General features: G+C 40.3%; 3 protein-coding genes across 3 annotated transcripts; 2 read left to right on the forward strand and 1 right to left on the reverse strand.

Moving 5' to 3' along the window:
• Positions 1–325: 325 nt before the first annotated feature.
• On the reverse strand, positions 326–17,194 carry lmcd1 (LIM and cysteine-rich domains 1). The gene is made up of 7 exons (XM_020630740.3): positions 16,522–17,194; positions 8,580–8,659; positions 6,984–7,239; positions 5,136–5,285; positions 4,804–5,055; positions 4,174–4,392; positions 326–2,527 (listed from the first exon to the last, which is right to left on the reverse strand). Exons 1-7 carry the CDS (start codon positions 16,546–16,548, stop codon positions 2,417–2,419), a joined length of 1,095 nt encoding a protein of 364 aa, XP_020486396.1. The 5' UTR covers positions 16,549–17,194; the 3' UTR covers positions 326–2,416.
• A 333-nt stretch (positions 17,195–17,527) lies between these two features.
• Positions 17,528–21,760, forward strand: LOC109981698 (zinc-binding protein A33-like). Its single transcript, XM_020630610.3, has one exon. The coding sequence runs from the start codon at positions 18,950–18,952 to the stop codon at positions 20,420–20,422; it is 1,473 nt and encodes a 490-aa protein (XP_020486266.3). The 5' UTR covers positions 17,528–18,949; the 3' UTR covers positions 20,423–21,760.
• Positions 21,761–24,937: 3,177 nt separating this feature from the next.
• Positions 24,938–26,383, forward strand: LOC109981791 (zinc-binding protein A33-like). The gene has a single exon (XM_020630748.3). It carries the CDS (start codon positions 24,938–24,940, stop codon positions 26,381–26,383), a length of 1,446 nt encoding a protein of 481 aa, XP_020486404.2.
• The last annotated feature ends 609 nt before the right edge of the window (positions 26,384–26,992 follow it).

Raw genomic sequence — 26,992 nt, forward strand, 5'->3', positions numbered from 1 at the left:
TTATTTTATCTTTATAAAGATGTTTATTTTTGGGATTGCCTTTAGTATAGAGACAGGACAGTGGATACAGCTGGAAATCAGGGAGAGAGAGAGTGGTGAATGACATGCCTAAAAGGAGCCACGGGTTAGACAAGAACCCTGGAGGACTATGCACATAGTACATAGTTGGTTCGTACATGGGGTGTGCGCACTAACCGTTAGACTACTGGCACCTATAAGCCAATAGTGCTAGCTTAAATATTGTCATTGGTTGTTAGCGAACACAGCTTTGCAAACAGAAATCATCCCAAACAGCATTAAAATAAGAAAAAACACAAACAAATGATGACAGCTGAAGATTTTATTAATTATTTGAACAAAAGTTAAGCATTCTAGCTTGTGTTTCGAGCTTTTAGCATTTTTCAAAACTACAAACTTGCCAACAGAAAATTGTGTAGCTACCTCATGGTGCTCTATAATCAGGTGACATGCTATTTAAATATCACGCCTGCCAGTTTTTCTTATAATACAAAACTTCATCAAAAATATAACAGCAGCAATGATCCATGGTCAAGAAAAAATTAAAATTCAAAAACAATAACTCCAAAATGTTCTAATAAAATAACGCATCGAGCAGAATTAAAGGAGAAGAAAATGACAAATAAGAATAAAACTCCTACTTTCTATAGAAAACGAATCAAACACATGACTCTACTGTAGAACAAAGAAAAATAAAAACTTCTGTTAATTAACTTTAAGCCTATTCCAGCGTCTACCTGTCCAGTTTCTGAGGTCATGGTGTGTTCAATTTGATCTCGGAAGCCGGAAATTTTGAGTTGCCAATCTGATGGGTCATCAGGAATGTCCCCTAAAGTAAATATGTAAATAAGATAACTGCTATTCTCACTGTTGATAGTTAATGAAACCATTAGCTCCACTTTGAAAGTACTACTTTAAGGTGGAAAACTTTGATATTGTAGCTTTAAGTGAATTTGAATTTATTTTATGTATGCTGTTTTTAAGACCACAAGAGAGCTAAGACTACAGGACACAAAATGGATAGTACAGTATGTCTATTTCCAAAGTCGACTACTTTAGTTGTATATCCTGTATATCCTGTGTAAATGTCTCTTTGAGTCATGACTGTCTACAATGAGTGAGAAGCTCGAGTCCCGCTGGCTGTGTTGTTGTCAGAGCCGTGTTTACATGGACGGGACGGCCGGCTCCTCCCCTTGTGTATAAAAGCTGTTTGAGTGAGGGAATAGTGAAAAGAAGAAGAACATACTCACTGCTTATTTGGATGTCACGTAAGCATTTTTAGATCACGGTCATTGTGTAAATGTACATGCAATGTGAAGCTACAAGCTAACTAAAGAGCGCTAACGTTAGCCTGCTAACACAACAATGCAGCTCGAGACAAGGACAACTTTGTCTGCCGCTTGCGCTTAGTGCTTAATTATGATGTGTTCCAATTTGATAACTCCTTCGTTCAAATGCGAGTGTAGAGGGGTTGGAGGTGTATCGCTGTAGGAGAGCAGGGGCTTCAGTATGGCGGAGGTGTGGTCCAACAGCAATTTGTTTTGGTTTCATGCTGGTGCTCAAGGACGGGATTAACTATCTACTGGATCTACTGGATCAAAAAGTTGCACATTTTTCTTTTAGGGGGCAGTCGATCCTCAAAGTGCTCAGTAATGAATGCAATTAGAACATCATCTGTTTGATTAAAACTTATAATAAAGTTTGTGAGAGTTGGCATTTTAAATATTTAAAATAATCAACCATTCAGTCAGTCATTGGATAAAAGCACACAAGTAATTTTTTGTTGTATAAATCTTGCTATTGTTGATTTTTTAGTAACATTACAGTTTTAATCTTGTTTACTACTCCATTCAGTTTTGTGTCATTTGTTTCCTCCTCTGAAACCGCAGTTTGTTTCCAACGCTCTGCAGACTGAAACCACAACATCTGGCTCTCTTCACTGTCAGCTATTGAAGTGCTAAAAATTCAAAATGTCCAGATGTACTTTAAACACTTTGTGTCATTTAAACATATCCTGAAGTACTTCAAACACTTGTGGACTTAACTGACATCACATATTTGAGAACTTCAGTGTCACTTTAAGCATTTTAAACATCAATAATAACTCATAAAGATTCATCTGGAATACTTAATGTCAACCAAATATTTAAGCTCTCACTTTGTTCACTAGTTTATTACAAGAGAATCCAACCAATCACTGCTGAAAAAAGATTTCCTGTAATAAAAATCTTTTGTGTTCTCTCACATAAAAAATAAAAAAATGTCAGTACTGATTCAATATTTCTTTAGCATCTTGTACTTCTGCTCTTGTGCAGCGCTTAAACTTATTAAATCCGAACAACAAACTGGGTTTAATACAGTACTGACAGGCGGCGTCTCAGTGCTGACAGGCGGCGTCTCAGTGCTGACACGGTGTATCCAGGTGTTGCCCGCACTTCCAGCAACAGTAATGTTCGTGATGCCACGTCTGGCCATCTTTTGATGTATGAAAGGACGGGCAAAAGATTAACTGAGGAAGAACAAAAGGAAAGAGGGGGGAGGGGAGGTTGAGAAGAAAATAAATTATACATATTTAAACTATGAAAACAATTTCTGTCATTGAGTATGATTATGTGAACTTGAACTTTTGCTACCTGCTAATCTCTGAAAGAAAAAAGGAGACTGTGGCCTGTTTGGCTTATATACCCCTTACCTTGGTTTCTGACTACCTGCCAAGGTGCAGCCTCAGCCAAGTGATCTATAAGCAAATCAAACATGGCGGCAGCAAAGAGTGGGTCTTATTTCTGGAGCGACCGTTGCTGAAAATGAGTTGGATACGCCATATCTGCTACGTGATGCTAGCATGATGTTAGCATTTAATACAGCTAAGCCTGCAATAAGCCACAGCGGTCTCAATTTTCTTATCTTTCAAATTTGCTGCAGTTTGTTTTGTAAAAACAGACAGACGCCTGCTCAAATAAGATGCAGTAATCAGAAACCAGGATACTAGTATTTATCATGAACAAAGGGATGTGAATAACAAGGTTTCTCTGTGTGCATGTAAACACCATCGCCTAAATATGATTAAAACCAGGATAAGACTCATAAGTGGGATACTCAAGTCCATGTAGATGCACTAATTGAATTACCAAAAGTAAAATACAGCACACATATCACAGATTATGAGGACACAGTAGACTAATCCTACTTTCACCCTTTTGTTCCAAACAAATAGCTTCTGTAACAGGCGAGGTGGAAGACCACAAGACTTAAACTTTAGCATATTTGTGACATTGTTAAACTACATTTGACACTGTTTCAACTGTGAAGAAAAGTCTGTAGCCATACTAGCAGCTCTGTAAGGATGTTCCTCAGCACATGCTAATGTCTCTACAATTTACTATATTTGTTTAGTTAGCTAGCATGCTAACTTTTGCTAATTAGCTGTAAACACACAAAGTGCAACTGAGCTAATGGGAATATAATTCATTTTAGGCAGGTATTTTAAATGGGTATATTTAACTAAGACCTGGCTAGGGCATAGCTTGCTTCCAATTTTTCCCAGTGGACACTTGTGGTACTGCAGCAGCACCTGCGGCTAAAAAAAACAACCTTTCCCCTACAAATCCCCATTACAAAATATATGTCTGTAAAAGCAGCTGACAGGATACCTTCAAGTGCAGACCAGGTCCGTTTTGACTTTTTTCAGTGTCTGAGTCATGGAAGTTTGTTATTTTTTAAAACGTTCCAATAAAAAGAAAAGCCATCAAAAATGTGCAAAACCATCAAAGTGCTCCGGGCAAAATGACTACTGGGGCACAATTCTCCAAACCACTAATTCACATATTCTGTGGGCTGCATACTTTGCGTCTAACTGAACCAAGATGTTTGAAACTTTTTAAGCATATGAATTCTTGGCACAGCCATCATTGGTTTAGTATCCAGGTCTTGATTATACCTTGATGTTTTTTAGTCATAAACCATTTTGACAATGCAATTAAACCTAAACTAGAAGTAAAGTCAGAGAATGAGCAAAGTCATAGGATCAAACTTCTGGGAACATGACTTCCTGGGCAAAGTCTAATTCCCATTCATTCATCATCACTGACACATTTCTACGTGTGTCTATCTGATGTTAGTCATGCTAACAAGAGGTCTACAGTGACGTCATCTCACCTCATCACAGCCTGAGCATCTCGGCCAGACCGTCTGACAGTAGTGTCTTCCACAAAAAAGCTTCTGATTGGACCAGAAGTAGACCAAGTCCACGCATCCCAGGCCACACTCTGAACATTTGAAGCAAGTGGGATGCCACAGGGCGTTGTTGTAACCGGCTCGCTCGGCATAAACAGCTGGACTCTCTTTGGCAACCTCTTTAAGGCAACCAGAGCAATGCTACGGGAGAGAGAAGAAGGAGAGAATATGAGAGTGAAAAAAAGGTTTTGTACCAAACTACTGGAGCTCAGATGTATTTTTAGCTCTGAGTGAGAGGGGTAAAAAAAATTACAGCAGTGTTACAAAATCTGCAAGAAACAAAAGACGCCCATGTAACTAAAACTGAGCAATTTGTGAGGGGCTCCTTATCTATTTCAACCTTAAAGTGAAAACTGTTCAACCTGAAAAGAGTCAATGAACCAAAAGTTGGTTTAATAGCACGGCAACAAGAGCCTGCAAACATTTAAATGGTCCATGGCAACCATCTTAATGACTGCACAAAGTAACTGGACTGGAAATGCATTCCATGAGGCTGCAACCAGCTACTAAAAACCTAAACTAAAAAGATGTCTGATGTGTTTTTTCTCTTACAAATTCAGTCTTGGTGCTGCCATCTGTTCCGTTAGTGGGACCAGAAGCAGGTGCAGAGCTGTTATTGGTCGAATCATGTCCCTGGTGCTCCAGAGAATCCTTCCTGTCGCTGTTGCTGCGATCTTTGGCCTCCTTTGCCGTCCTCTGAATGGCTGCTTCCCTCAGAGCTCCGCCCTCGCCAGGCAAGGCCACCTCCCCGACTCCGAGCACTTCCTGTTTGTAATGCTTCACAAAGAGCAGCATGGAGGAAATCTAGAAGATATAAGACATCAGAGTCAACTTTTAACAAACTGACCAAAGGAAAATCTGACTATAGGGTATTATTGGGGTACCTCCTCCTCAGTTGTCAGGCTCTGACACTTCATGGGGTCGTTGTCATAGACCGGGAGCTGACTGAAGAGCTGCCTGCGTCGCTCCAGTGCTCCATCTGTTCCCGAAACAGGACTTTGTTTCTCTGGGATGAGCTCCATGTACTGCATCGCCTGACAGAAGATCATGGACGAGGGAAGATCTGGTATGTTACTTAAACAGTCATTTACTAAATTACAACCAACCAGCAAAACTTTTCATTCACTGCCAAACAAAACAAATTCACTCATTTACATGTTTCTGGCTACAGATTCACCATAACAGGGAGCTGTCTTGCCATTTGCAGCTCAGTTATAAACCTGATATTAAAACAACTGCAGAAACTTAGACCTGCAGGTGTAGACGTAGACATGTTGATGTAGCCACCTGCAGGCAAAGAAAGGAACTGCTTCTTTTGACATGTTTTTAAGACAATTTTCCGTTCAAGTCAGTGGTTAGTAATATTGAAAAGTTTTACTTAAGTACAAGTTTAGAATCTCATAGTTTATAAAGTCTTGCTATAAAAAGTGTTATCAAAAAATTAAAAAAAAGTTTAATAACTTAAATCATGGGGGGTGGGGGCAGGAGATTTTGCCTTAATTGGAGAGGACCGCTGAAGAGATAGAGGAAATGTTGGGAGGAGAGAGGGGGGGATGACATGCAGCAAAGGGTCCATGTTGAATTTGAACCCACAGCCGCTGTGATGAGGACTCAAGCCTCTGTTCGTGGGGCATGCAACATATCCGCGAGGCCATTGGTTCTCAATGGTGGCTCGGGACCCACAAGTGGGTGCTGGAAAACAGTCTGTGTTTCAGGTTTATTCATCACACCTTCCAGGTGTTTCAGTGACACCTGAGTGTGTTGTCAGATGACATCACCACAGTTACATACTGACTAACATTTAGCTGCTCTAAAATCAGACTCATTATGCTGCAATGTTCATCTCTCAGCAGATTATGAGTAACGGGATGAGTGAAACAGACAAACAAGAGAGCAGTCGTTGTTCAACCACAGGAACGTTCCCCCTGACTCCCCCCACTGTGCTGCAGGGCTCAATAATCACTGTCATCCTCATAATTATAGGTTCTGAAACCTGAAACATACTCGAGTCTGTTTTTAATGGAAACCAGACGGCTTAGGGCGTTTGACACACAATAAGCGCTGCAGATACTGACCTGACATAAACCAGCCAGCAGAATGAAGGCGCTTATTTAGGATGTAAATATGCATATTTATGGATGAATTAAATAGACATTTTAGAAGTTGTAAAAGTTTGAGCTCAAACTATTCACTGGCTCTATTTATGAGCATGTGGGACAAGAGATCATAAACAAACCCGACCCCAAATGTTAAATTGAAACCAGTTAAACGTTGTATAATCTCTTTAAACTTTAGCCATTTACGAAAGTAGGATCTTTAGGAGACGGAAAAAGAAAATACTTTGGAGTCAAAGTCTTCTGTTTTTGGTTTGGAGTTTGAGCGGTGTTGTTCAGTCTTGTTTTAGTGGGCTTTGGTTGTGTGTAGAGAGCAGAAAAGCAGACCGTACATCCATTATTGCTTGTGCAAACAGATGCTGGCTACACCAGAAGCCCAGGACCATGGACCCTGCTGACAGATTTGATCTACATCGGACAGGAGCCGATGAGTCCTGAGATGGATGTCACACAGAACCAGAAAACTAAAACGTGGTGGCCCGTGTCAGTAACATTTTCAGTGTGAAATGAGTTTACACTTGATATATCTCTAAATGTGACTTCATAGGGTGACACGGCCCTACAGACTACAGCCTCGTGCAGAACCACCAACCTCCTGAACTTCACACTGATCCTCACCAGCGTCTGGTTGAGGCCGGCAGGCGCCCAGTCATAAGTCGTGGTGTTGAAGGTCGGGTCTTTGCGCGACACCACAGGATTGGTCACAATCATACGGTTCCTCTTGTACATGCGTAGGCCGCCACCGCCTTTGACCTTTGCTGTTAAATGGGCATATGGTGAGTCTGCGAGCAGGCGTCCCATTCGCTGATCATCTTCAACATCATTTCCAGGAGCGTGGTCGACTGTGCTGCAGCCGCAGGCGATGCAGGCTTTCCTGTTGAAGAGAGATAAAAAAAATAAACTCAGACCCAGTTTAGAGAGATTTAAAGACTTCAGCTGTGGAACAGTTCAGGAGTAACAACTCCCAGAGTAGTCAGTCTGAGTAGCCTGCATAGACTGCTGAACAGGTGTCCCCACCTTTACCCTTTGGTTACTAAGTGACACTCCTGCTGCCTAGCAACCTCAACTATTGCAGAAGAAGCTATCATAACTAACGTTACTAAAACTGACCAATGATTTAAAGTTTCAAAGCTCCTTTTGTTTTTTTTTACAGTTATTTCTTAGCTTTTTGACTGAGTTGAAACTAATAACTCACACTTAAACGCAGATTGTCGGATAGCCTAGCGGTTATGACGGGCGCCCCATGTACAGAGGCTACAGTCCTCCAAGCGTGCGACTTGGGTTCAACTCCTACCCTTGGCACTTTACCACACGTCATTCCCCACTCCTTCACCTGGGTTTCCTACTCTAGTCACAGTCTTATCCTCTAAAAAACAGACATGTATTATCAGCAGCTTGAAAGTCTGCCATCTTGTTTGAATTGCTGGCAATGAATCCCAGGATGTCAAAAAGCACATGGTGTTGAAAAATGTTTTTAAAAGGATGGGTTGGGTCAAGAAGGATAGGATGCACCGGGTCGATCCTTTGTGACCAACGAAAAGTAGGACGCATTTGTCAGCTGCATTTGAAATATGACAGTGGATAGAGCTGGAAATCAGGGAGGGAGAGAGAGAGAGAGAGAGAGTGGGGAATGACATGCAGGAAAGGAGCAACAGGCTGGATTTGAACCTGGGCCGTCCGCTTCAAAGACTATAGACTCCATACATGGGGCGCACGCACTGACCTCTGCGCCACCAGCGCCCCAATGGACACCATTTTTAACGATACGATCCGTCTTTAATGCACACTTCGAAGGATGCATCCTCTGAATTTAGAAACAGCTTTTGTTGCCTCTTTGGGTGAGTATCAGTAAGCTGCTCGCTCGTGTAAACTCCTCTTGGAACCAGTCCAACCTCCAAACTTTAGTGCAGATAAATTAAACCTGGAGTACAATGTTTACAACTGACAGTTGTGTTCATAGGGTGATGTAATCTCTTATGATAGAACCTTTTAAATGCAGTAATTAACAACACATTCATTAATAAGTTAATTTCAAAACTTCTCCCTTTAAAAGTGTGGAGACTCTGTGGAAGAAAGACGGAATAGTGGCGAAACCACGAGCTCTGTTTTGAGTTCTTTCAAGGCATTTTTTCCCCCTTTTCTTATCTTTCTTTTTTTTTCTTTTTTTTATGAAATAAAAGTGCAACAACAGCAAAACAGGGAACAGTTGTATACCTCCAAGAATGTGGCTGGAGTCCAGAACACCTTTGCTTACAAACGAGATATGAGCCTCCCGCAGTCTGCTTCACTGACATCTGAGAGGAGACAAGAGAAAAAAAACACAATCATGTCACACCTCAGAGAATTTCTATAACTCTGGTGCAGTAACGTAAAGTTGGCACGATTTCTACATTTCTACATAAAGCTGGTAAAAAAAAAAAAAAAAAAAAAAAAAAGCAGAGATCATAACAGACTGTCAAGAACAGAGAAAACATTTTCTCTAACACTAGTATGTGTCCTAAATTTGTCTACAATGATGATAAAAGTCTATCCTCTCCATCTTTTGCCTGCTCCACTTTTCAGAAAATGTGTGCTCCAACAGGCCGTTTGGAGATTTTCCCTTCATGACATCACAAAGGTCAGTAACCCCTCCCCCAGGTGGGTGACACTCCCACAGTTAAGTGTTTGTTCTGCCCTCTGAGTCTGCCTTCTCACCGTAAACAATAGGACATGGAGCGAGAAAGCCTGGGCCACCCAAGCCCTTCCAGAGAGGGGGCGTGGCCAGACACAGCTCATTTACATTTAAAGGTACAGACACAGAAACAGCCTGTTCTGAGCAGGGCTGAAATAGAGGGGTTTATAGACATTATCAAATACAGGATCAGAGTGGATTTAGAACAAGAAACTTCACACACATGTTTTGGGGAGCTCTGAGACTTATTTAAATTTGTTGAAGAGGACGAAAATATGTGACCTTTAAATATTTTTTCTGTCACTCATATGACGCACGTTAATGTTGTTCATTCTCTTTTTTATTCCTCTGTGTCGTAAACAAATACTGTTTAAAACATATCAATGAGTCACACTGTTACAGTTTCTTCTTCACAAAGAATAAACACGACATACATATTGTGTACTTTGTGTTGACTTAGCCCAACCACCTCCTCTGTCCTGCTGCTGGACTCACTAAAGCACAGAATGTGTTTTAATTAGTCCCAAACAAATACACCTTTTTCTCCTATATGAATGACGTACAAAAAACTGAATTCACCAGCTGTTTAAAGTCATTTCTGAGAGTTTATAAGTAATTAAACTATGACTTTGCAACCTACCATCAGTATTAACTAATCCATTCATACACCGGGAGCAGGGGTTAAGTGTCTTGCCCAAGGACACATTGGACATGTGGCTGCAGCCAGGAGCTGGGGGTCAAACCACTGACCTTCCAGTTGAGAGACGACCGACTCTGCCACTGATCCACAGCCTCCCCAAAGCACAATCATGAAAAGATGTTTCTGTTGTAATTCATGTAAATTCTGCCTCTTTCACTTGTTCTTCAAGTAAAATGAAGTCTTTAAGAGAAGAGGTTTGACTTGCTTATCCTAACTTTGACAAAGTATCTGAAGTCAAATAAGTTCAGCTCAGTTATTTGTACAACAGCACGAGGTGACGGTGATCATTCTGACAAGTGGGGAAGTGTTGGATGAAAAAGAAAAGATGTTGTTTTTACTTTTCTCAGAGTGTGGGAGGAAGAGAAGGGAGGGATAAAATGCACTCACGCACACACAGACACACAAACATGCAAACGTGCAGCTTGGATGATCTCATCGATCCACCCAGTGACATCATCATCATCACAGTACTAACAAACCGTCTTATCTCGCCTTTCAGCTTATCTTAAACTCTGCTTTCTTTTCACTCCTCTCTATAGTTTCTCTTCTCGTCCTCACTTTGCCTCATCTTGACATACAAATATGACGTACATATTAAATTGTTGTCTTTTGTTTTTCTTGAGTGTTTAACCTGAACAAACCTGACTTCAATTTAAAGAAAAACTGAACTCATGTTCCACTTAAAAGCTTTTCATGCACAGATGACGACCACGACATATAATTAAGAGTTTAGGTTGGACAAAGAATACTCTCAAGATCAAGAACGTTATAAATTAACTACTGTTGTTGTCAAGACCGCACAAAGATATACCTGAGACAGAAATGCTTTTTTTTCTTTTGACGTGGAAAAATAGCTTATTGGTGCTGGTCTTGACCGGTTTTGATTTACCATCCAGAGTCCACCCAGTTTGAGACCGAGACAAGACCAAGACCTTCAAAATTCCAATTCCACTCCAATTTCCAGTACTACAACTCTAACTTTAACAGTTGCAATACATTTAATTTTGATATCCTTTATTAATCCCTGAGGGAAATTACGGTTTTGCACTTTAATTTGGATTTGTCTTTTAGTTATAGGAAGGTTCTGCATTTCTGTGTGGCCATTGGGCAAGTTGCATAAAAACAGACCTAAAATGTGCTTAAACATAACTTTAAGTTAGTCATAATAATAATAAAAATAAAAGGCATTTCTTCTGCTTCATGTTACTGAGAAAAAATGACAGAAACATGGACATGTTCTTGTGTTTCTAACTCGTCCGAAAGAAGAAGATGGGCTTAGTCTTCATCACAGACCCAGGTCAAGCTGTTTAATCTGACAGTTAGTTTTGGAGGGAGAGACATGAAGATGTGTTTCTGCTAATACATAAATCTGGACTCTTCTGTGCACCTCACTCATAAAACACATTATCTAATTGGAAATAAGATGCTTGATGGATGTGGAAAAGAAATGACGAGTGAAACAGCAACATTTGGAGGTGGAAGAATCCAAATCAAATCTGGAAAGAAACTGTCCAAAGCGACAGAAGGAGGACGTCGGCAAAAGTGTAAACAAACTCCTGAGTTCATCACTGACATCATGAGAACATGTAACTCGTAATGTATGTGCATCCCTTTAGGACAAGAGTGAAGTTTTGGGGGCACACCATTTCCACATTACCCACTTTCTGCCTCAAAAGTCCTGATTCACTGGAGCAGACGGCAACAAAGAAACATAGTAAGAACAACTGTGTGTCAATTTCCTGCCTGACATGAAGTCAGTCTTAAAATCGATGCAACATGAAGCCGTACCTGACAACCTGAGACAGACTAAACACATAAACTAGTCACACACAAAAGGTCTATGCAAAAAGCCAAACACCATTCAGGAGACTGACAGTTTTGAAAGCCTCTGGCAGGAAACCCGATGACTGTTCTCCTAAAACAACCTGCTGACAGACTGCCCACCTGTCCGTCTGTCAGCAGGTATTAACAAGCTCATCCCTCCTCAGGGAGACACTCATGCACATAGGATAAATAGAGAGACAGAAGCTTTAAAGAAGAATACATTGCGGGGATTTTTATTCCTATTTAGCCACAAGAGTATTTCTGACTTATGTTGCAGGATAAACACGCCTTTAGACTTTATTTTGTCCTCGATTGTAGGACACACCAAGTCAAGATCTTTCAATCCAGGGTGGTAAAAACAAAACATCTATGTATGGACTCTGCTTCATGCATCGGGACATTTTCATGTTGGAGCAGGAAAAGACAAACTGTACCCCGCAACAAGCCAAATAACGGTGTGAATGTCGCAGCTTAAAATAACGTTTGTTGTTTCGTTTGGTAAACTTGTTTTTTCTCCACCTCACAATCCCAACAGAGAAAATGTCTGACACATAATCCTCAATAAAATGCCTCATTGCAAAGTCAAGTCACATTTATTCATAAAGCACATTTAAAAACAGCAGCAGCTGACCAAAGAAAACCTGAGAGAAGCGGTCTGTTCAAGACCAGAGGACTCAGATGCTTACACGTAAACATACATTTTGAGGCGGGGCTTCGAACAGTCAACAGAGGGAGCAGACCTGATGAAAGTGTGAAGGATGTTCTACAGATTAGGGGCTTTGATTGCAAAAGCACGATCTCATCTGAGCTTGAGCCGGGAGTGAGGGACAGCCAGGAGGCCTATAGTAGATAAAGTGTACGGGCTAAGGAGGTCAGTAATGTACAGGGGGGGGGCCACATTTCTAACATAAAAGGATGTACTATTTAAACGAACAACAAAAGAACGAAAACAAAGAAACACATCACACAGTGAACTTTGATTTACATGCATATATTCTTTGAATTAAACCATAATTTGTATTATTTCTACTGAGCAATATTTCCACAACTCTCTGGTAATTGGAGACAAGCCCTTGTTAGAGAAACACTGACGCAGTCCGAGAGACTCTTAACATCAGTCCTCTCAGCAACACAACAATGAACACGCACTCTGTCAGTCAGTGTATTCCTGAGGGATGTACTGAAGTTTTTTTTTCTTCAGCTGTTTGTGTTCAGTCATCATCGCTGTGACCTTCTCAACACAAGCTGATCAACAGTCTCTTAAAGCCTCCTACACACTCTTCATTTCTCTCGTCTGAACACACTCATCTGTCTGCTCTTTGAGCTGGCGAGTGTTCCTCTCTCTCTCCTCTGATAACATCCTTCAAGAATTAAACCCACGAGACATCAATGTGAGCAATAAAGCAACGGGCAGCACAAGCCAAAGGTAGCATGGAAATCGTGGAGAATAATTTGAAGATTAAATAAAAACATGGTCAAAAATATAAACACACCCTGTTTAGGCGACTTGCATTGAGGGTGTTTTGTATTTGGTTTTGGTACTTGATGCACTTTGCTGTGAATCTGAACTGTTTCAGCCTCTGGTTCAGTGTGAAGTACCTGATTTTCACTTCACCTGTGGTCTGTATTTTCTGATGTTATCTTTTGTGTACCTGTCGTGTCAGGCTGCATGCTGCAGATCTAATTTCCTTTGGATAAAAATAAAGTTGAAGTACTTTCGCGTCAATGATTCAACATCTTGACCAACTTTCTAACCTAGCTAAGCACAAAGTCTTCAAACAGGAGAAAATGACCCTGGCTTAAGCTTTCAAGTGAAATACATGATTATGGGCCGCTGTTGGCTGAGTGGTTAGTGCGCCTCCATGTACAGAGGCTGCTGTCCTCGAAGCGAGTGGCCTGGGTTCAAATTCAACCTGTGGTATTCTTCCCTGTAAGCTCGACCACTAGGTAAAAGAGAACCACATGAGTCACAGGAAGCGCAGATGTGACTCGGAGGTTTGTCTGATCAAGAAACAAACCGATTACTCAGCCTCAAACCAGTCATGACAAAGCTGACATGATGTGAGGCATGACTCTGTCTCTTTGGGTCATTATTGCCTTTTATGGAGAGAAAAAATAAATAAAGAGACGACAGGAAACAAGACAAGACGATCAACGAGGGTTATGTGTCTCAAATTCCCAAGACAGATGCAAACAACTTTTGGATTTAAATATTATTGTTGAACTTCAACATGCGACAAGAATTGAACTACAACTAATTTGCAAAAAGTCCTCCTATACATTTCTTTCTTTGACCACTTCTGGTGTCCAAGGTAACCAAACTCTGATGTCATCTTTAATCTGTAATGAAGGATGATTTGACGCTTTCTATTTCAGCGTTTCTTCTCTGGAACTCCTCTTTGTGTGTGTTTAGTCTATCTCTAACAACCTCAAGTTAAATCTGATGGCGTTTACATTATCGCTAACACTGAAAAGTATTTATTAGTTGCTCCAAATAAGAACTGCCAAAAGATAAATATGAGCCAAGCAAGGAAAGCATTTCTTCAGAAACGGGGAAAGCGTGGCGGCTCTATATTTAGTCGTCTGATAAGGCGAGTATGTTGAATTTGGATCGGCTGAGCCTCGCTGAGTAATTCTAAACACGTTGGCTATGTGAAGGGGAAACTTCAGGAAACGCTGTGAGATAAGAAGCTGTAGGTCAAAGAGGTGGAGACTTGATGCAGTTAACATCCTGAGTGTGAGTCTAAAAAATGTCCACATGGCATCCTGGATATTTCCTGTTATTCTCCAGATATAATACAATACAATACTCTTTCCACAGTGAAAGAGCATTCTTAGGGGACAGCACTCACCACTGCACCACCGAGCAGCCCTGCAATCAATCAATCTTTTTTTCTCAAGACACTTTACAAAAAAGCAGATAACAGACCTTACTCTTTGTCAATTATGCAATGATGAGTCAGGGGGGTTGGGGGGCAGAAAATTATCTTCATCGAATTTGATAGACAATAAATTTGTTCAAAAGCTCGAGCAGGTGATTGTGAAGAAAGACTGAAAAAAAAGTTGGTTGCAGCACATGTCAACGTAAACATGTCCAAGTGATACATGAAGCCAGTTGTGTGTATGTGTGTTTATCAGTGTGTGTGTGTGTGTGTGTGTGTGTGTGTGTGTGTGTGTGTGTGTGTGTGTGTGTGTTTGTTGGGAGTTATTTCCATCCTGGTGATGGCAGTTTTTCCAGCTCCGGGGTATAAAGAGGGACATGTGGGGATCAAACCTTCGACAGGTGACACTGATCCATCAGTTTATCTGCCTCTGACTGATTGGACGAATTACAGAAGGGGAATCTGTGGGGGACAAAGTGTACTTACCTGCCAGAACAGACCCAGCGAGTTGGGGATCGGGTCCTCGTGATCCTGACTGAACTATAAATCTCCAGCTGTAAAGGACGGATCCCGAACAAGGCAGAGATATTCTGTCATCACACCATCACGATTTAGCCGCTAACTGTTGCACCTTTTCTTCTTGAAATAAAACTCCTCATGAGCATATTTAAGGACAAATAAACTCCTACAAATCCATTTAATCTTTTAAGTTTGTCTCCTCAGCAGATTTTTGTTTTGGCTTTTACTATTTTGGACGATCGTATCTACAAGATGTGAAAACAAAAGTTACATCCAAAACATTTTACAGCTGTTCATCTCTGACATGACTGTTGAACTGGCTGCTAAAATCCATAGTTCTTTAATTCAAGAGGAGTATCTTGAATGTGGGCATATAATCACTTTAACCCCCGTATCAACTCAAGAGTTTCAGTGTCGTCTATCACATTTTCTTACCTTCACTATTTTATCTCTCATGCTGTGTGTTTGCACTGGCATGAGCCTTTCTGTTTATGTGTGGGTGTGTTTCTATTTATTGATTCTAAAGGAAGCAGCTGAATGTTTGGCAGCACTTTGAGTCCAAGACAAATTTCCACAAGAGGACAATAAATGTATGGTATGGCATGGCATGGCATGGTATGCCATGCCATGGTACGATATCGTACATGATCGTTTTGCGTACAAAGTTGCTCTAGGTCAAGAGACTAAAAAGTTTATTGTCACTGTACAGAAACTTAAAATGCAGGTTTATGCAAAGTGAAATAGAACGCGCTGAAATCTAAAACTTTTTTTTTTTAATGAATTTAAAAATCACACACAGACCAACATATTCATAGACATGACGTAGCAGTTAAAAGCAGTGATATGGAATGGGAGTATTGCACCCTTAAAGTTAAAACAACAGGATAATGCACTTGAGTATTGCACAAAAAGTTCACTATATCGTACAAGAAGTCTCTCTTTAGGCAGAGTTTCCTTTAGTGCAGTGTTCAGTTTTGTGATCGCTTTGAGGTAATAACAAACCATGAACTCATGATTGATAAAAGGCATTCGACACAGAACACCACCTCCTGTAGCTGAATGCTTAACTCTCAGTTCATCCTTTGCGCCGGGTAAGCAATAAACATTTGTGAATGAAAACGACTCTGCAGACAGGCGGTTTGTAAACTCTTCCCTCAAATTATCTCATGTGCATTTTTGCTTTGATCGTTTATTCTCAACATTTGTGTATTTGTGTTTGCAAAATGGCCATTAAGAAAAAAAATTAGTAGTCATGTTTATAGCTGGAAAAACAGCAGTGATGAGGTTTTATATCATGTAAATCTTACCTTTTATAATCCAAGTTAAACCTGTTAAGACATCTGAATTGCTGCTGACAGCTCAGATTTTCTCAACAATTTAAACAGCTCAGATTTTTTAAGCTCTTTCATGACTTTTTTTCAGCTCTATAAAGATTCTTATTTCAAGAAGTTTCTCTCGATCTCCATCATCAGATGTCAGAAGAACTGCTGCTTTGTGTTTCCTTTAAGCTGATAGTATCAAGAATTGCAGCTGTTTTAGATGCAGGTGTATCTGTCCTACCTTCTCCATGGCTGAGCTCACGTCCATGTTGTCCGCTGTCTGTCTGTCTCTCTGTCTGTGTTCTCACTCTTCTTCTCTTCAGCTCTCTCTCTCTTCAGCTCTTCCAGAACAATGGGACTTTAAATTCCTCTCCTGTCGACCACACTTCCTCTCTCCCCGCCCACAGTCGCTCCTGCCGCCGCTCTGCTCCGCCGGCTCTCCACAGCCCACTGCACTTTCACCGTCTAGACTTTCATCTCATTCCTGCTGTCAAACATCACCCTATTTCATAACTTCTAACTCTCACTGCTACGTCTTTTTCTCTCCTCTGCACTGAAGATTCAAAGCTCAGGTTTCCCTTTTTGTATTTAGATAAACTCAGAGCTCACCTTTCTCCTTCTCAGCTCTCCAAGTCTTTTTCGTTCAGTTTTTTTCTTCCACTTTTCTTTCTCCACCCTCTGCAACTTGAACTCTGCAGGTTTCTTCACCTCCTTATTTTGCTCCAACACGCCCCTAAAGGAAAACTTCCAAGTCACCACAAAGTGTAACAGGAGCTCCCAAAATCACCATGCTTTGCTAAATATTACAGGTACTTCTTATGTTACAGCTGCAGACCTTGTAGCTGCAGATTCTTTATTGTTGTCTTTTGAACACTTAAACTGTTGATGACGACTGTGTTTGAGCACCAGATCGACTCTCGAGGACTACCTGGGGAAGTGAGGCCTGACTGGACTGATTGTGTTTTTAATCTGAGACAAAGACAGAAAGAGCCCTAAAGGAAATCCCTTCTCACACTCCACTAGCCAATCAGAGTGAGCCTGAAAAACTCCTAAGCCAATGGGAACGTCAGGGATTCCTCCTCCTCCGTCTCTAAATCTGCAGCTTTAGAGGAATGTTGTCCAAAGTACCAGGCAGGGCCAAACTGGGCCAATCAGAGCTAGACAGGGGTAAATGGTGTAAACTGCAGACATGAAGTGATCCAGGCAGAGCTGAACTGAGCAAAGGAAGAGCCAACAGGGATTAGGAGACAAAGTTAGATTTATTTAAGCAGACCAAACTGGGTTAAACAGATCCAGATCGGGCCAAATGCTTTTAAACACAACCAGGCTGAGCAAGGTGGCTCAACAGGGATAGCAAGTCTAAAACAGGATTAGGAGATAGAGCCCGGCAGAGCCAAAGCACAAATTGTCTTCAAGGCGTAAAATCTTGGATGGCCACAAACTTCCTCCAGCTCAACAACGATAAAACTGAAGTTATCTTGGTTGGTCCACAGAACTTGATAGACTCAATTTCACCTCCTCTCGGCCCATTGTCCCAGTCCGTTAAATCTCAGGAAAAAAAACATCTTGGCATCATATTTTATTCAGCTCTTAAATTCAACAAACAAATAGATCAGGTTGTAAAATTAAGCTTCATGCATGCTTCACTTTTTTTGGTATCACTCACTCATCTCTATCCCGTCTACAGCTCATACAAAATTCAGCAGCCAGAGTCCGAACACGGTCAAAAAGAAGAGATCAAATCACTCCAGTTCTTGCTTCCTTACACTGGCTACCAGTCAAGCTGATGATTGATTTAAAAAACTGTTGACTGTGTTTAAGGCATTAAATGGACTCGCCCCTGCCTACCTCTCAGAACTCCTGTCCCCATATCAGCCGGTGAGAGATCTTAGGTCATCAGCACAAAACCTTCTGTCCAATAGATCCAGGACAAGGTGCAACAGGGATCGTGCTTTTTCTATTGCAGGACCAAAACTGTGGAACTCTTTGCCTCCAGACATCCTTCTCATTATTGGTGTTTTTAAAACTCGCCTTAAGACATATTTATACTCAATTGCCTCCAATTTTCAATAACCTGTGAAGCACAAAATCCATAGCTCTGTTAGTCTTGTGTTACACTGGACTTGTCACTTGTTCTTTCTTTTTTTGATTGTTGTTGTTGATCTTGTCTGTTACTTTCTAATGCTTTGTTTTCTTCTATCTGCGATGTAAAGCACTTTGGATCAACTGTGTTGTGTTAAAAGTGCTATATAAATAAAGTTGAGTTGAGTTGAGGTGAGGAATTCAAGGAACTGCGATGGACTGGTTAGACAACATATGAAAAGCTGTAGCTGACCTCCTATTTGGGCGGTGTTATGACATCACTGTCAGAACGGTATCAAACATAACAGGTACTTTAATGTGTGGCAACAGATGGGTGTCAATTATTTGTGTTCCTCATTTCACAGATGATGGTATCAACTGAAACATTCTGCTACTTTCTGAGCCTGTCGTCTACGACATTCACCATCAGAAAAAGCTCTACAGACCGAAGGGAATACAGCGAAAAGCCTGGGATTACTGGAGCAGTGTTTTCACTTCAACCTGCTGATTCCAGAAAAACAGGAGATTTTGAGGAGCTACGAAAGTTACTTTGAGGGAACTTTCTGGATTCACTATCTTCTTTTTTCATGTCTGTTTTTTCAGCTTCAGACAAAATGTTTTCTCAAACAGAGAGTGATTTCTCCTGTCCTGTCTGTCAAGACATCTTTAAAGATCCAGTTGTTCTGTTATGCAGTCACAGTTTCTGTAAAGACTGTCTGCCGAGGTGGTGGAGACAGAAACCAATGCACGAGTGTCCGGTTTGTAAAGAAATCTCTTTTCTGAGTAATCCACCTCCTAACTTGGCTTTAAGGAACCTGTGTGAGGCCTTCTTACAGCAGAGAGCTCAGAAAGCTTCAGCAGAGGCTGAGGCCCTCTGCAGTCTGCACTCTGAGAAATTAAGACTCTTCTGTCTCGACCATCATCAGCCAATGTGTCTTGTCTGTCGAGATTCAAAAGAACATAACAACCACAAATTCAGACCAATTGATGAAGCTGCAAAGGATCACAGAGAGGAGATACAGAAATCTCTGAAACCCTTACAGGATAAAATGAAAATATTTGAAAAGGTGAAAGCAAACTGTGATCAAACAGCAGATCTTATTAAGATCCAGACACTAAACACAGTGACTCAGATAAAGGAGCAGTTTAAGAAGCTTCACCAGTTTCTACAAGAAGAAGAGGACCACAGGATCTCTGCTCTGAAGGAGGAAGAGAAACAGAAGAGTCAGAAGATGAAGGAGAAGATTAAGTCTCTGAACAGAGAGAGAGCAGCTCTGTCAGACACAATCAGAGCCACAGAGGACGAGCTGAGAGCTGATGACATCTCATTCCTGCAGAACTACAAGGCTGCAGTGAAAAGAGTCAAGCAGCTCCCCCTGCCGGGTGATCCAGAACTGGTCTCAGGAGCTCTGATAGACGAGGCCAAACACCTGGGCAACCTGACCTTCAACATCTGGAACAAGATGAAAGAGTTTGTCTCCTACACTCCCGTGATTCTGGATCCAAACTCTGCTCATCCACACCTCATCCTGTCTGAAGATCTGACTGGAGTGAGTCATGGAGACAGACAGGAGCTTCCAGATAATCCAGAGAGGTTTGATTTCTGCCCCTGTGTCCTGAGCTCTGAGGGCTTTGACTCTGGGAGTCACAGCTGGGAAGCTGAGGTTATAAATGATCAACTCTGGGCAGTAGGTGTGATACAGGAGTCTGTTCGAAAGAAGGGAGAAATACAGAGTGGCTGCTGGGCATTGTGTTACTTAGAAGGACAATACCGTACATTCTCTCCACCGCTCCCTGACAGAGTTTTCTCAGTCAAAACGAAGCCACAGAGGATCAGAGTTCATCTGGACTTCAACAGAGGAAATCTGTCATTCTGGGATCCTGATACCAACACACTCCTACACACCTTCAGACATACTTTCACTGAGAGACTGTTTCCATATGTTGGCACACAAAACAAACTCCCACTGAAGATTTCACCACTAAAAGTCTCTGTAAGCGTGAAACAGCCCAGCCTCCACACATTTTCAAGCTCATTTCGTAAACTCTTCAGGTCTTAGGTTGGTAGCTCTTTGATATTTCCTTCTGAAGTTTAAATTGAATTGTGCACTCAGTAATTTTCTAAGGTTATTTGTTTGTTTGTTGTTTTTAGATGAAAATAAGAATCTTGAATTTGTCCTTGATCCTGTGTTCCTTATTAGAGATATTATCTTTGTCTCAGTGTCTTAACTTCATCTTAGTTATAACTCTTAATTATCTGGCTGCAGGTGTTCAGGGTCATTTCACGGGCAGCGATGCTAATACTTAACTGCAGGCTCAAAATGTATTAAAAGTTAGAGAATAGCTGTATATAGACAAAGTAAAGTAGATAAAGAAAGTTTCTCTCAATGGGAATGTTTTTGAATAATGTGATTTGTGTGTGAAATGAACTTTAAGTGCAAATAAAACTGTTATCTGCTTCATCCCATGAATTAATCCTCTTAGTCTTATAACACTGAAGTTACGGTGTCCGCAACATGGCAACCTGCTTGCACATTGACTCTAGGGAGGAGGGGGCGGGGGGAGACAGCTCTTTCCAATGTTTTGAATTTGGACTGCAGTACTCAAATTCGGGAATAGACTTCTATATAATTTCCTCTCCAATGTTAAATTATATTTCTGACTGTTGCATGTCAGCTGCTCCTCTCACTGATCACTCTGTCATTAAGCTGTCTTTTACGCCCCCTGGTGGATGTTACAGAAACAACTGCTACTGCAAAATCAACTCTAGTTTGTTACAATGCCATGCTTTTCCTGAAGATATAAAAGCCATTATATCTGATGGGTTGCTAGATAAATCTATCAATTCTCAAATCTCTAAATGGGAATTCATGAAGTTTTAATTTAGGGAGTACTCTATTAAACTTGGAAAAATCTCTAAATAGAAGTAACAAATTATCAGCAATTAATATTATCAAAGAAATAACCAGCTGCTTTAGTAAGGCATCTTTCTGTCGATGATAAGCAAAGAGGACATATTCTACAAACAAAACGTGTTGATATCTAAAAAAGTTGAAGGAGCCAACATAAGATCCAGGGCCAAATGGATGGAGGAACGAGAGAAAGGTATTTCTGTCAATGAGAGAAAAGAAGGCAGGAAAGAAATCCAATCAAAGCCTTATTAGTTCATGACCAAGTTAGTTCTGATCCAGTCTTGATTGCTGATGAAATAGGTTCTTTCTATCGTAAACTCATCAGCCTTTTCTGTCATGGATGCTGACTCCTTCTTCAACCATATCTCAGCTATTATTCCTCATATAGACGAGGAGTTTGCAGAATGATGTGACGCTGATATTACTTCAGATGAACAAAAAACAAGCAGTAGATCTTTCTAGTCTTCTTTGGATAAGTAACCAGCTGACAGCCAACTTTGATAAACATTTTTGGGAATTGTTAGAAAGTCCATTATCTCTTATTTTTAAGGAAGCTACTGACAATTTGACATTTCCCCACACTATGAAACAAGACATAATTAGAGACACAAAATTAGAGTCAATCTCAGACCAATAACATTGTTAAACACTGACTACAAAATTGTAACCCTGACATACGTCAATAGATCAAAAAAACATTTGTATAAAATTATAAGTGATTCCCAGTCTGGATTCATGAAAGGCCAATCCGTACACAATAATATTCCATTAGTTCTTGAACTAATTGAGTATAATCATTGAATTGAAAACAATGGCTTTATTTTATTTCTTGACTTTTATAAGTTATTTGACTCAATTGAGTACCCATTCGTTTTTAGATGCTTGAGACTTTTAGGCTTTGGAAATACATTTCGAAATATTATAGAATCTCTTCACGAAAATACAAATAGTACAGTTTCTTTACCAAGTGGTAACTCACCCCGATTTACCATAAAGTGTGGAGTAAAACAAGGTTGTCCTATCTCTCCTTTCCTCTTTATAATAGCCACTGAAATGCTATCTATATTTATGAAACATTCAGACATTACTCTATTAGAGGTTCTTGAGAAGTCTATAATCATCAGCCAGTTTGCAGATGATACGACCATCTTTATCTAACACCTGACTGAAGTGCCCAAAATTATGCATGCTATTGATCTTTTCTCCAAAGCCTCAGGTCTAAAGCTGAACTTGAACAAATGTGAGCTGTTGCAAATTTATAAAGCCAATCTACCAGATGCACACAAGATCCCTATTAAATCAACGGTGAAATACTTAGGCACATATACTGTATATCCAACGATTCAGATGAAACTGTCAGTAAAAATGTGTGGAGGGTTATTGATGACTGTCAGTCTAGACTAAATGCATGGTTATTAAGAGACGTTAGCTTATTGGGTAAAATTTTTAGGACCAAAATGGAAAGTCTTTCGAGGTGTATCTATCCAGCATATTTGCTTGCTGTTTAGAAAAAAGACATAAAAAAAATCACCCAACTTTGATCATATTTGGAGAAAGAAAAGCTCACTACAAGAGCAGAGATGACCAAAGAATATCCAGAGACTGTAAAGATTACGTCTCGTTCCATCCCGCAACAAACAGGACATCAACGGCGTCTTCCCGCTCGAAGGAGAAAAAAACAACACCGCTTGTGCCATGTGGGATCACCGATGCTATCGGAACTCTTCCGCCCTGGAGCGAACAGAGGATCTGTTCTCCCTCATCGAGCTTTCCCTTTCACCTATCGCAGAAAAAGCAATTCACAAGTAAGGCTTAGGTCTGGGCATAGTTATCTTTAGATAGTGTGTTTAATATTTGCTTTATTAATGTGAAAACAGTCATCATTTTTACTTCTTTATTGGACCGCTGAGTTTTACCTGTTTAAAACCCTTGTTTAGTTTCTGTATTCAGGCAGCCGCGTCCTGTGTGTTTTCCGTAAACAGCGTTATAACCAGGGTAATACCTTCATGTTCAGAAAGATCAGTGTAAACACTGTCTAAACTTGAATTTGGCCATTGGCTTCTTTCTGTTAGTGAAGTGAATTCCTACCGAGTTGTAGCAGGGAGTTTAAACTATAATCCAGCCTCTTAAGGAATGCTCTCTTTTCCTCTCTCTTTAACAAATTCACACACATCCACACACACTAATAATTTTGACAATTTATATTAATAATTACTTAAGGATAATTATTCATATCAATTCATATAATTTGACTATATCAAACCCAACATAATTGTTACCCACATATTAGCTGCGCAAAACCCCACCACAAATGGTGCCCGGTGTGAGGCTCTCAATAAACCAGTTTTATTGCACTGTTAATACTTAGTAATCCAAATTATTAATCCTAAAAGGGATTCTTCTGAAAAAAATGCCATTTTCTTCATATGTTGTAAATTAATGGTTAAAGTAATAAATGTTTGTCCTCTTTTTGTCCATACAACGACAGAACATAATGATGCAGCCGTGTGACTTTCTCAATGAACCAGATTTTTTGTATTAATCCAGATTTTAATCCTGAGTAAAACACAAACACAGTTAGTGAATCTGAACAGCTGTAAATAAATCTGATTGACAAGAGTGCTGACATTGTTTACAGAATTTTTTTTTCATAAACTTCTCAAGTAAAGGCGAGGACTGGCCATCCATCTTTGAGCAACGATCCCCGCATCCCCTAGCAATCCGGGGAGCGTAATAATTAGGGGGCTCGTCCAATGAAACCTTAATATATTTCACCACAAATTTATTATGTTTTTCAAAGCCCTCAACTTTATGAAAAAAAGGTAATGCAGTCAAACTTTTCAACATTATTGAAGAACATGAACTACAAAAAAACTCCTTAGCTTTATTCTCATTTAATTACTGTTATTTGTTTATTCTGTTTTATTTTGTTTTCTTTGTCTTTTTTCTTATTTTTTTTTATTGTAATATAATTTTGTAGATTTGTAAGCACATGATCCTTAACAATACTGTAAACAATTTGAGCCACATTGTTTGCAAATTAATTTTAGTAATAAAACTTGTTAAAAACAAAAACAAAAAAACAACACTTCCTTCTTACTCATCACATGTCCCACCGTTAGCCAATCAGAGACTAAGATGGTTAAACTCAAGGCAGAGGCAGATTCAATATTATTTGACCGCAGTTACTAGGTGCTACTGAAAATATATAAAAGATGTAAATATATCAATATTAACTTTGTAAACTCAAATGTGTAAATAGTTCATTCTAAAAATTGTGTAAACTTATTTTTAACTTAAACTTAAATACATGAATGAACTCAAATATAAAAATTTACTTCACTTTTAAAGCTGACATAACTCTGAAGGTGTGGCATCAGATGGGTGTGAATTCTTTGTGTTCCTCATTCCTCAGTTGTTGGCATCGACTGAAACATATCTGACTCTGCTACTTTCTGTGCCTGTCAATCCAAGAGATTCACCATAGGAAATACTGGGAAAAGACTAGGATTACTGGAGCACTGTTCTCACTTCAACCTGCCGATTCCAGATAATAAACGAGAGGTTTTGAGGTGCTACGACTCCAAGTCAAAGTAACTTTAAAGGAACTTTCTGGATTCACTTCCTCCTTTTTTGACGTCTGTTTTTTCAGCTTCAGGCAAAATGTTTTCTCAAACAGGCGACGATTTCTCCTGTCCTGTCTGTAAGGACATCTTCAAAGATCCAGTTGTTCTGTTATGCACTCACAGTTTCTGTCAAGGTTGTCTGCAAAGATGGTGGAGAGAGAAACCAATGCACGAGTGTCCGGTTTGTAAAGAAGTCTCTTTACTGAGTAATCCACCTCGTAACTTGGCTTTAAGGAACCTGTGTGAGGCCTTCTTACAGGAGAGAGATCAGAAAGCTTCAGCAGAGGCTGAGGCCCTCTGCAGTCTGCACTCTGAGAAAATAAGACTCTTCTGTCTCAACCATCAGGATACTGTGTGTGTCGTCTGTCGAGATTCAAAAGAACATAACAACCACAAATTCAGACCAATTGATGAAGCTGCAAAGGACCACAGAGAGAAGCTACAAAACATTTTGAAACCTGTAAGAGAAAAATTGAAGATCTTTGAAAAGGTGAAAGCAAACTGTGATCAGACAGGAGATCATATTAAGGTCCAGACACTAAACACAGTGACTCAGATAAAGGAGCAGTTTAAGAAGCTTCACCAGTTTCTACAAGAAGAAGAGGAGGTCAGGATCTCTGCTCTGAGGGAGGAAGAGAAACAGAAGAGTCAGACGATGAAGGAGAAGACTGAGTCTCTGAACAGAGAGAGAGCAGCTCTTTCAAACACAATCAGAGCCACAGAGGACGAGCTGAGAGTTGATGACGTCTCATTCCTGAAGAACTACAAGGCTGCAGTGAAAAGAGTCCAGCAGCTCCCCCTGCCGGATGATCCAGAACTGGTCTCAGGAGCTCTGATAGACGAGGCCAAACACCTGGGCAACCTGAGCTTCAACATCTGGAACAAGATGAAAGAGTTTGTCTCCTACACTCCCGTGATTCTGGATCCAAACTCTGCTCATCCACACCTCATCCTGTCTGAAGATCTGACCGGAGTGAGTCATGGAGACAGACAGAAGCTTCCAGATAATCCAGAGAGGTTTGATTTCTGCCACTGTGTCCTGAGCTCTGAGGGCTTTGACTCTGGGAGTCACAGCTGGGAAGCTGAGGTTATAAATGATAGAAACTGGGGAGTAGGTGTGATACAGGAGTCTGTTCGAAAGAAGGGAGAAATACAACGTGGCTGCTGGGCATTGTGTTACTTAGAAGGACAATACCATACATACTCTCCACCGCTCCCTGACAGAGTTTTCTCAGTCAAAATGAAGCCACAGAGGATCAGAGTTCATCTGGACTTCAACAGAGGAAATCTGTCATTCTGGGATCCTGATACCAACACACTCCTACACACCTTCAGACATACTTTCACTGAGAGACTGTTTCCATATGTTGGCACACTGAACAAACTCCCACTGAAGATTTCACCACTAAAAGTCTCTGTAAGCGTGAAACAGCCCAGTGTCCCAATATATTCAGGCTTATGGCAAAGCATCTTTGGGCCTTAGCTGGGCAGCTCTTTGATATATCCCTCTGAAGTTCAAATTTAACTGTGCACTCACAGTAATTTTCTAAGGTTACCTTTTTTTTAAAATAGCTCAGAATATGTTGCTCTATCTTGCCTTATGAGATGAAAATAAGAATCCTGATTTTGTCCTTGATCCTTTGACTATTAGAGATGTTATCTATGTCTCAGTGTAACTTCATCTTAGTTATAACTCTTACTTATCTGGCTGCAGGTGTTCAGGGTCATTTCACAGGCAGCGATGCTAATACTTAACTGCAGGCTCAAAGTGTATTAAAAGTTAGAGAATCCCTGTATATAGACAAAGTAAGTTAAATAAAGAAAGTTTTTGAATAATATGATTTGTGTGTGAAATGAACTTTAAGTGTAAATAAAACTGTTATCTGGTTCATCCCATGAATTAATCGTCTTAGTCTTATTATGGCAAAATGGCGATTTTGAAAAATGGAGAGAGGTGAGAACACAGAATGGTTTCAGACCGATGCAGAGCTGGATAAACACTGAAGCTTCAGTGTCTGCAAGACGGCAATCTGTGTGCACATCGACTCTAGAGAGGAGGGGTTGGGGGGGACAGCTCTCTCCATATGTTTTG

This window comes from Labrus bergylta, chromosome 5 (assembly GCF_963930695.1).
Source record: "Labrus bergylta chromosome 5, fLabBer1.1, whole genome shotgun sequence".
In the NCBI taxonomy this organism is placed as follows: domain Eukaryota; kingdom Metazoa; phylum Chordata; class Actinopteri; order Labriformes; family Labridae; genus Labrus; species Labrus bergylta.